This window comes from Chelmon rostratus, chromosome 10, assembly GCF_017976325.1.
Source record: "Chelmon rostratus isolate fCheRos1 chromosome 10, fCheRos1.pri, whole genome shotgun sequence".
In the NCBI taxonomy this organism is placed as follows: domain Eukaryota; kingdom Metazoa; phylum Chordata; class Actinopteri; order Chaetodontiformes; family Chaetodontidae; genus Chelmon; species Chelmon rostratus.
The window spans coordinates 10056532-10068122 of NC_055667.1; the positions used below are offsets into that span (position 1 = coordinate 10056532).

At 41.7% G+C, this 11591-nt stretch overlaps 1 protein-coding gene across 1 annotated transcript; it reads left to right on the forward strand.

Annotated features, from left to right (window-relative positions):
• Positions 1-221: 221 nt before the first annotated feature.
• eno1a (enolase 1a, (alpha)) lies at positions 222-9205 on the forward strand. Its single transcript, XM_041945266.1, has 12 exons — positions 222-307; positions 2752-2846; positions 4821-4916; positions 5424-5482; positions 5976-6045; positions 6327-6460; positions 6599-6821; positions 7243-7440; positions 7930-8131; positions 8230-8338; positions 8479-8537; positions 8698-9205. Exons 2-12 carry the CDS (start codon positions 2762-2764, stop codon positions 8759-8761), a joined length of 1299 nt encoding a protein of 432 aa, XP_041801200.1. The 5' UTR covers positions 222-307; positions 2752-2761; the 3' UTR covers positions 8762-9205.
• Positions 9206-11591: the final 2386 nt, after the last annotated feature.

Genomic DNA, 11591 nt, shown 5'->3' on the forward strand with positions numbered 1-11591 from the left:
TTCAGATTATTGCTCTCTCTTTTATATTTCCTAAAAGTCGAGGTTTGGTAAGATCGGGGAAAAAACCCGCATCCTCCTAGTCCTCACTTCGGATGTAAAGTCAGTCCTGCTCCTGAAGGTGAACGTGCATCCCTCCTCGCACTCGTCTGCCTCGTGAGTCAGTCCCAGCCAATGGCGTTGCTCCGCTGCCGCGCTCCTTCCTGATTCCGTCCGCTTATCATCCAACCCGAAGCGTCACGAGCGCCTTCTCTGCCTGCCCGCACGAGAGAGAGACAGCACCGTCCTTGCACACAGTTAGGACTGAAAGGTAACTTTGCCGTCGTTATTTCTGCTTTTAATGCGTACATTTCCAGTAGGATAACCGGTATTAAGATTTAAAGAGCCTATTCTGTGATAGTGTGCGTTAATTTAAACTACTTTTCTTTTGTGTTAATGTGTACATGATGTTCCACATCTTCGACTGTAACGTCAAAGTCATGTCCTTGTGTTAGCGTGTACTTTTTTTTATATCCCAGGTTTTTATAAACGCTAGTTAGTTCCTCGGTTGATAGGTGTGTGGCTTTCAGGATGGAGTAGTTTGTAGCCCACCGTCTATATTTAGACCAGGCCGTCAGCTGGCGAGATGTCACTCCATTTAGAAGTGCAGGGTGTGTGGGAAAGGGGCGTCAAGTTGCAAGTCCAGCTTCCAGCAGTCTTTTCCATTTACTGTCTTTTTTTGTTCCGGGCCATAAAGGAAGTGGTGGTAGCGGTATGTCACCGGCTGTAGCTCAGGCTGTGTGTTAGCTACCAGTTGCTTGCAGCAGACTGGGGGTGTGTCCACCGGTTGTAGGAAAATTACTGTATGTAGCAACATTACACAAGCTCCAATGTGTCTTTTCTTGTGATGATTTTCTTGTGATACTGATTTCTCAACGTGACCTCCAGATGATACCCGTTCCTTCAACAAGCCACTCAGTTGCTGCCTTGTAAGTTTATTAATGCAGTTTTAAAGGTATTGTTTTTATTAATAATCATTACATTGATTATTAACACACAGACATGGTTTGCTGCCAGACCCTAATGTAGCCTAACAGAGGAGTAAGCCAAACTCACATGGGTCCACACATATCAGATATCCATCCTTAGTTATTTATTTATTTATCTGTGGGGCCATTTTGTGCTGCCAGCTTACCTCCATGCTCTACACCTTTGCAACAATCTGGCAGCAAAAAACAAGAAGGAACAGGCGGACTGAAGGAATAGAAATATGCCAAAGTGCGTGTGCAGCCATGATATAAAGTTTATATACTATATGTTAGGGCTGCAACTAACATTTATTTTCATTATTGATTAATCTGCCAATTACGTTTTCCTTGAATCAATGAATTGTTGGCGTTGTTGGCATATAAAATGTAAGAAAAAAAGAGAAATGCACACATCACACTCTGGAGAAGCTGTCTTCAAATAGTAATAGAAATATAAATACTTTTTGATTTAAAAAAAATGGGTGATTGCATATGGATTTACATCCACTTATGATATATATATACTTTTTGGGCTTATGTTGATTCTGTTCCCAGTTCAGTAGGGGTGGTTATCAGCTGAAATGTCAGGGTTTCAGTAACAAGGCCATTTTGTACCTTTTTGAATAACTTACTTACTTTTAATTTTAAAAAATTCAAGTCAAGGACTATTTCATCAAAGAATGTTAAACAAGGTGAATAATCTGGCCAGACATTCAATGCAAACTTTGCCAGCTCACCAGTTTTCAATATGCAGTGCCAGGGACACATTTGGGTCGGTATTGGAAAAGTATTAGGTTCAATATACCCAACCCCAGTAAACTGTGACATATTTCCATTTAGCTAAACAACAGTGTGTATGTTTGGGAGATTTTGCCTCTCAGATGTAGCCAGTGGCAACTTTCCACACTGACTTTTAAGGGCAGAGGATTTTCCATTTGGTTCTGCTGTAGGCACACTCAAACTTAGCTTTGCAGACTGTACTCAGAGTTCACTCATGCATTCAGAGTGGGTAGATGAGCAAGTTAGTGGATGGATTCAGGGCCAGTTAGATAAAACAAATAAGAATCAATAGTGCAGCAGGCATTGTGGCCAGACTGTCTGGCTTAAAACCTTCTCTGACCTCCACGACTGGAATTTGGAGAGATAACAAAAGCTCTGTGAGATTAGACCATGACTCAGGCCTATAACCCATATCAGTACAGTGTAATCCAGACAAAAAGAAGCCAAACATGTACTGTGACAAGTCATTCACTTATCATTGCTTATAGTGACTTTTCACTGTTGTTATCAATAGTTCTTACTTAACTGTTTGACAGTTGTGCTCTCAACTCAGTTTTGCAAGCATTTTGCAATGCTGTTTCTGCAATCTGACTTATTAAATAAACTGAATGGACTTTGGGAATTGATTTTTTTTGCTGCATAAGCCACGCCTTTCTGTCACTGATATATCTCTGCTATCCTGACCAGCCGACATCAGTTGGCTCAGGTAGTGTACACGGCTAATTTATACACTACGTTTAATTAGAGGTTCTAGTAGATGGTGTATTGCTCTGCCTCCAAACCCCAGCTATAAATTACATTACATTTTGCCCCGCGTGTGACATTGAGCATTCAGGTTTTTGCAGACTCACTGTTTTGACTCGAAGCTTTAATTCAGTAAGTAACAGTGCAGGGCGACCCCCGTCTGTCTGCTCAGCCTGTGGAACAGCGTTATACTGATGTCTCTTCCCTGTCGTTTCATCTGCAGATCCAGAACCATGTCCATCCTGAAGATCCACGCTCGTGAGATTTTTGACTCCCGTGGCAACCCCACTGTGGAGGTTGACCTGTACACCAAGAAAGGTACTGTATGGCTGATATATATGAATTAAATTACTGCATGAGTTTAGAAACTATGGTCAAGGACGGCACGAATAGTTAGCCGACTACAGAAGACAGAAGTGCTTCTTCAACCTTTACACATTGTTTAATAGGTCATTTGAACAGATTCATAATTTAAAACATCGAATTATTGCCCAGTGTGTGTAATACTGCACTAAGAGCATTATATTGGAAGCAAAGTTTCATACATTGTTTGTGTCTGTGCCCCGTTAGTCAGCCTCTGAACTAGTCAAGTTGTGGATTAGGATGGTCAAGCCAGTGTGGCCTCTCTGTTGCCCCACATTGTTGCCAGCTCCAGGCCCAGAGTAGATCAGATCAGATGGTGGATGTGTGAAAATAGCTCCTGTAATGTCACACTGCCTCTACAGCACTCTGTTACTGTAATGGTTCCTGTTTGGGACCACACATAGTTCTTACAGTAGGTACCTCTAGTAAACCTATGACTTAAGTTGAATCCTTGATATTGCGTGCATGGTAGAGATGTTGGGTAAATTCAGTCAGTTTAACAGTATGCTCCCCTCACTTAACTAGTTTACATAATGAAGCTGCTGAGTATGAATCATCTAAACCCTGCAATGTTTGACACGTCTGCTTAAGGTTGAGATCAGTTTATTCAATTAACTAATGGCCTGACTGGCCCTATTGAAGTCTTTTGGCAAGCTGTTCTGTTCTGAGGGCTGAAACAAAGGAAGAGCTCAACCCAATGAAATGTCCTGAGAATGTTAATGAACCAACCTGAATGACCACTGACATGGAAGTGAGTGGAAAAGGCTGCACTGCTGGCTGGAAATCGACTGCTCCATTCTGCAGCCCTGTCATCTTTTCATTAGATTGGGATGGTTGCTCCAGTTTACTGTAAATAGCACCCTTATTTTTATTGTATTTTTTTGGCAAGATTCCCTTCTATGTCAGCCAGGCCTGTTTTGGCATCATTAGACCAAAGTGAGTGTCCTGCACCCAGGGCATGTCTGTCATAGTTACTGTAGTGTGTTTTGCTGTGTTACATAACCAGCTTGCCTGTTAGTCACAGGCATACTAGAAAACCTCTGATGCTTGTTGTTAGAATGATGTCGGGTCGGTGGCTCTGGTAATCTGGAGAGACATTTACACTCACTGTTACTGTTATATGCTTTGCATAGAGGGGTTATTAGCACAAAATAAAAATGTAATTGTGCTCATGCAATACATCTTTGTAAACACCATCTCAATTCTCCTGCTTTTGAAGGGGCCATTGTTTTCATCCAGATAAAATGTTAATAAGATATGATGTGATGGCACAACATCTCAGTTTCTAGCTGGATGGACTGTTGTTAGTAACGCCGGGTGCAGCCAGGTGATGACTTGATGCAGATGATTTGTTAAGCCTGAACTCATGGCCGAGACAGCGGCTCTGTCCTCTGGTCCTAAGCCTTAAATCCCCCAGACTCACACCGGTCCACTGAGCAAACTGAATGGATTTTTGCTCATCCCCAATTTCTCTTCACTTGAGTGAATCCAAAATGGCCATCCTCTTTATATAAAGGCGTGGCTTGGCCTCCTTCCACAGATGCACTGCACATGCTCAGTTGGCATCCTGTCTTTCCCTGTTACATCACAGCCTTCTGCCGCACAGCCAGTACAACTTCCTCCACACAGGCTTTACTCCTCTCTGTCTGGACAGAATAACAATGTGTGTTACTGTGGCAGAAATGCCTTTAGCTGATTGGATGTTACCCCCAGTGCCTTTTACTTGCTGTTGCTCCTCAAATACCAAGCAGCCCCTCCTGAACTTAACGCTCTATCAGATATGTTTGTGAATACACATTCTGTGCTGTATAAATATCACATAGTTTAAATTCAAATTTTGTTTGGTGGCAATGGCTGATATGGTAAAGTCAGTCCATGACACAGCACTTTAGGAAGTGACACTCACAAAATGTCCACTGTGTCTCCAAGGTCTTTTCAGAGCTGCAGTGCCCAGTGGTGCTTCCACAGGCATCTATGAGGCTCTGGAGCTCCGTGACAATGACAAAACACGCTACATGGGCAAAGGTAAGGTGTCTCCATCGATTCGCCCTCTAATAGTGCTGGTTGCCGCTATTCTGTTGCTATCTTTCATGTCATTTCAACACTACTATACTACAGACATTGTGTCTTCCTTCTTCATTTCTGATTCCTCCATCTTTCTTCCTCCTGTCAGGAGTCAAAAGAGCAGTTAAATATGTAAATGAATTCTTGGCCCCTGCATTGTGTAACCAGGTAAATAAAGTGTGCAATAACAGGATGACTCTTTTTACATACCAATGTGCACTGCAGCATGAAGAATGGGTTTGCCTTTGGAAACTAACCTTGACAGGCACTAACAGATGTTCACAGATCTGGAAAGAAAAAAACAAATGATAAAGAGCGCAATGACAGATGGCTAAACAATATTTTCCCCATCAGAAATACTCACTCATCCACATAAGATTGGATGAGATGCTCTGTGGTCATCTGTCTGGCCTGCTCAGCATGGTCCTCTTCTGTCTGGGTCAGTCATGGTCTGCTTGTCCCTTGCAGGTGTCTCAAAAGCTGTTGAGCATATCAATAAAACAATTGCACCTGCACTGGTTAGCAAGGTAGGACCATTCATTGTTTGACTAATATTACTGTGTGCTTGTGTCAGAAGCCTCAAATTAATTGATCAGTTCCTTGAATTCATTATTTAGTATCTTGAGTTCAATATAAAGTATCAGTAACATTGGGAGCAGTAGTGAAAGTTTCCAAATGACTAACTGTATGATTTAACACAACGTAGTGTGAAATTGCATAAAACTCACATGTTAAGCAGTTGTTGTTTGTTGTTCCTTCTCTAAATACTTCAACATTAACCTCATTCTTTTTTTTAACTTTGTATTCATAAACATGATATTCTGGAAACAATTGCATTATATATCTGAAGTATCTACAAACTGTTGCATTAGCAGAGCCTTATTGATATAATTCTGAGATGCTGTGGTTAATCTGATGTTATTGGGGTGTGTTCGTCTGAGCTAACGAGTTAGAATTAAACCTAGTTCATCTTTTATTTCCAAAGTGACTTTATAACATGTCATGTTATGTCTAATTCAGGATGTGAGCGTTGTGGATCAGGCCAAAATCGACAAGCTGATGCTGGACATGGATGGCACAGAAAACAAGTGTAAGAGGCTACTTCATGTACTTTAACCAGCTTGACAATAGCAGTATTGATATCAATGCAGAGTTTTGTAGTTAATGAGTGTATGAGGGAGTACTTTCAAAAGAAAAGTCAGTTAAAGCCGTATTATTTCAATGTCATGCATTATTGTTTTTTGCCGAACCAGCCCCGAAAATACTCAGTGAAGTGTATGGCTATCAGAAAACAGAAATTAATGCAGTCGTCAGTAGAACGACACACAATTTACACAATATATTGAAATATTTGTGTGTGTTCTCCCTCAGCTAAGTTTGGTGCTAATGCCATCCTGGGCGTCTCCCTGGCTGTGTGCAAGGCTGGTGCAGCAGAGAAGGGCGTTCCCCTGTACCGCCACATTGCTGACCTCGCTGGCAACCCTGAAGTCATCCTCCCTGTCCCTGTGAGCTTGATAGTGCAATTATTAAGTCAATACTCACAGGCCTATCAGACATGTACCATTAATGTTAGATCCAAAGAATCATTATATTCAGTCATGATTGCATTAGGCTGAAAGCAGATCCTCTCCGCTTCCTTTCAGGCTTTTAACGTCATCAATGGCGGCTCACACGCAGGCAACAAGCTGGCCATGCAGGAGTTCATGATCCTGCCTGTGGGAGCCAGCAGCTTCAAGGAGGCCATGCGTATTGGTGCTGAGGTCTACCACAACCTGAAGAATGTCATCAAGGAGAAATATGGCAAGGACGCCACTAATGTAGGAGACGAGGGAGGCTTTGCCCCCAACATCCTGGAGAACAAGGAAGGTGAGAGGAAACCATAAACAGTTTCACAACAAGAGTTTAATTATAAAACAATAGAGCTGAGATCCAGCTGAATAAATTACTGGGTATTTCGGACGTTTTTTAAGAAAAGAGTTGACCATCATAGTTGTTACTATGTGCCTCAACTAGTCTCTAGGGAGTGTCTTGAAAGCATTACATTCTTAGACCTCCCAGGGAAATACTTCACTTATCATGTCACTCTTGGGCAGACATATGGTTTCTAAATTAAGGCCTCAACTCGGTGCTGAATGCATTGACTGCCAGCCTCTGACTCCAGTGTCAGGACAAGCTGCTGATGTGGCAAATGCCCCAGTGGAGCAGAGTTTTCAGTGGTGACTCGTTTGTGAAAAGTGAATGTTTTCGATTTTAGCAACATTTTTACTATAGTGTGTTGTTGTCTCAGCTCTGGAGCTGCTGAAGAATGCCATCGGCAAGGCCGGCTACACTGACAAGATTGTTATTGGCATGGACGTGGCTGCCTCTGAGTTCTACAAGGGTGGCAAGTACGACCTGGACTTCAAGTCTCCTGACGACCCCAGCCGCTACATCTCCCCTGACAAGCTGGCAGACCTCTACAGGAGCTTTGTCAAAGATTACCCTGGTGGGTTTTTAATATTTAACATGTCATCTTCACAGCCCTAAACCTCTTATGATCCCTTAGATCCAAAGTTTCCACAACTTTATAGAGATTCATTAAGTATAACAAGAAAAAGGCATGAAGGACACACTCAAATAACCCAACTAAGTCTTGTCAACTAATGCATCATTTGTACATGTGTGGACACATCCAAACAACACAAACAGCAGGTTGGCCAAGGCAGGCATTCAATATAGTATTAAGAGAACTGTGTGCATAATGCTGTCCACTTTCTTTGGTTCACTCACCTCTCCCATAACCCACTGTACATTACAAAGTTAGGAGCCAGCTCCTGAACATAGTGGAGCATTTAGCAACTTGTTTCTGCTGCCCCCAGGTGGCCAGAAAAGTCTGTTATTGCATGTTTAACATTTCTGTAGATAATAACTTTTGACCACTGGTTTCTTAAACAGTGCTGATGTCATTGCTCTCTCCTTCTTCCTATCCCAACAGTTGTGTCCATTGAAGACCCCTTTGACCAGGATGACTGGGAGGCGTGGACCAATTTCACAGCCAGCACCAGCATCCAGGTGGTGGGTGATGACCTCACAGTCACCAACCCTAAACGCATCTCTAAGGCTGTGGCCGACAAGGCCTGCAACTGCCTGCTGCTTAAAGTCAACCAGATCGGCTCCGTCACAGAGTCCCTGCAGGCGTGAGTGTTCACAACAGAGCGGTGCGATCACACTATACAAGCTATCATATGTGTGTATAAGGTGGTTAACAGGCCTTGCATGTGTCTCTTTCTTTTAGCTGCAAGATGGCCCAGAGCAACGGCTGGGGTGTGATGGTCAGCCATCGCTCTGGAGAGACAGAGGACACCTTCATCGCTGACCTGGTGGTCGGTCTCTGCACTGGACAGGTAGTTTTTCATTCTTATTTTGAAATTCATTGGCATGATGTCAGTAATGTTGTTGATATTTTTAAAGCTGACCACTGTACCCCACCTGTAGCATTTACATTACAGTTTGGCCCTTTAATGTGTCTTAATTCCTTTCCCAGATCAAGACAGGTGCACCTTGCCGATCTGAGCGCTTGGCCAAGTACAACCAGCTGCTCAGGTGAGTCCAGTCCAAAATGTGTTTCTATCAGCTAAATAAAAGCTTGACATTGAACCTTATTTACCATATTAGTTGTGTGTTCATCACTCCTCGGAGGCACAGTATTGCAGAGGCTGCAGATTCGTCCAGTTTACCAAACTGTCATCTCTCTCTCTTCCAGGATTGAAGAGGAGCTGGGCGACAAGGCCCGTTTCGCCGGCCAGAACTTCAGGCACCCCATCTGAGCTGTGCTTGCTCCTTGGGCCTCTGTGTGTTCATTGCTCATAAATAACCCTCACACATATACGCCACGCTAGGTCACCTGCCCTGTCTGGAGAGAAGGTGGATCGAACAACGCTGAAATCCAAGGTCCAAGTCTGTGGTCTGTGGCGTGGAAAAGCTACAGTACGTCCCAGTACAACCACAGTTCAGCTCACTCTCAAACTATGCTTTAGCTCCTGAATAGTGTTGGTCCCTATGTTTGTGTCCATGTAACTGTGTGTGAGATTTCTGTTTCGCTTCTTGTGAGTTGTAGTGATTCTTGGTCCTCTACTGAGTATTTGAGCTACTGTAACTTTAGTGCCTCGAGCATTGTTGACAGTACTGTATGTACACTGTGTCACATCTGACAAGGTCTTGTGTTGCTGTAAGCGTGGGCAGAAATGTGTAATAAACAATATAGTTTGAAATGTTGTGTGGTTTCTTTTCATCCACATCTTCAGGAGCTGAGCTTCAGTTATGTGTTCTACTTTTAATCTTATAATGCAACAATTCCCTTATCAATTCAAAGTTTTATAATTGAAATCATTAACAGAGACCCATGGGAGAAAGCAAAGAAGAAACAAGAGAGACAGATGGGTTTTAAATCTCCAGTTTAGGACTGTTTGCTTCCTTCAGCTCATAATGACTACTACAAAGCTAAACAAGGTTATAATCACAAATCATTTAGGATTCACAGCTTTCTTGTAGCTGAAGTGAGAGTATTTGCAGTAAAGGGCCTCCTCCTCAGTGACTGCTCCTGTCTGTGTGAAGTGTTTGATGTAATCTGAGTGCCACCGAGAGGCAGAAACATGAGCTCAGAGCTCTGGGAAGCCATTTCTGTCCCTGTGGGGAAAAGAATCTAGAAGCCCTATGCAAGCTCTTTTTGTACTGAGCCTTGCCAAGATAAATGAGAGTCTATTCACCAGTTGTATGGTACCAGGGGGGATTGCCAGCTGGGTCTGTGCCACACCAATTCACTTTGTGTGAGCCCTGTCTGAACCTGCCTCCATTGTTTAGCCGTCACCAAGGAGATGTATTACTAATCACTGGTACAAAGAAACTACCAAGCATATATTACAGAATCTATAAACATCCTGTGGTTATCAGCTGCTGCAGAATTCATTTAGCAACACATCTTCCTCACACTAACAATGATGTTTTTACAGAAACTTCAAAACATTAAGAAAGGAAATCTGGGTGACTTGTGGATCAATATTACGGTGTGGATCATAGCCTGAAATATTTGAATTTCTATGAGACTGCAATGCTTCATTTGTTTTCTTTGAGACCTGCGCCATCCAGTGGTCAGATCAGTGCAGCACACTTCCCAGACATGTTCCTTGTGAATTGGAAGATAGCCCCCAAAGTGTTTTCACGCCAACCACAGTGACAAGGAGCGATTACTTTATTGGGCTTCATCAAAATTTCTAGGTATGTGTCGAAGATTTTCTGTAGATATAACAATAGAAATATAAAATAAATGAAAGTGACACCTGTTTGCTACCTAAACTCAATATCAAACAGACACTTATTCAGCTATTGTAATTGACCACACCGAACTATGAACATTCCAGATGAATGAAAGGAGGAAAAATCAAACCATTCAAATTGAATCAAATGATACAATTTGTCTTGATTTGAATACCAAAATAACGAACTCGTTCCTCAGTTGCAAAGAAGACACAGATTGTGTGTTTTATTAGGAATAAGGAGACTTCTGAATTTTGCTGCAGCTTAGTTTAACAGAGGAACTAATTACTCAAACATAATGTCCAATCCCTGTGCGCCTGTCAATAATTCTACGTCTATTAGAGGGTTTAAGCAGCACACCTGCCATGACTTACACTACATGGCAAGACTTATTCAAACATGAACAGTTTTATGCAAACAAACAATTCAAAACGTTCTAGCCAGTGTTTCCACTGCGCCTGCACACGCCTCCCAATAAACAGTGCTGAAAAAAAGAGGCCAAAAGCCATCTGCCAACCTTTGATACCCCAGATACACATTACACATGGACCAAGAAAACAGCATAAAATACTGTTTCTGCTGCTTTCTTGTAATACTTACTATTCTATTCCATGATTAACATTTGCCTTTACCTTTGTAACTATTGTGTCTTGTTTGTGGACCCCGAATATAATATACATACAGTGTTCCTCATGAAGTAACTTTACATTCAGTGGTGCAATTTACTGAAATCTCCCCAGAGGTATTCTATTCTATTCTATTCTATTCTATTCTATTCTATTCTATTCTATTCTATTCTATTCTGTTCTGTTCTGCTGTCATATAATTCTTTTCTAATTATGGTATTTTTTGACTGTATTTTCTTTTCAAGTCTGTTGTTACCTGTCAGGTCAGTCTATTCTATTCTGTCAGGTGTGTGTTTTTTTTAATTATCATTGTATATTCTGTGCAAAAATATTGATAGATTTCCAATTCTGTAGTATGCCCTATAATGTAAGAAATAATACTAATAAGATTATTTACTGTATTTTGGTGTTTTTTTTGACAGTATACCCTTATTTTCTGTTCAATTCTGCTGTGATCTGTTGTGTCAGGTGTTCAAATCTATTCTGTTCTATTCTATTCTACTCTCACGTTTTTATTGTAGCATATTCTGTGAGAAAATGTTGTTCAGTTTCCAATGCTGTTGTATGGCTTACAATGTTTAAGAAAATCTGTTATTTACTGTATATTCAACACTGCAGTTCCCTCTAATCTACCAAGAGGAGTTTTATTCTATTCTATTCTATTCTATTCTATTCTATTCTTCTGGGCTCAGTGACAGTCCAAATAGTCTGACAGTAT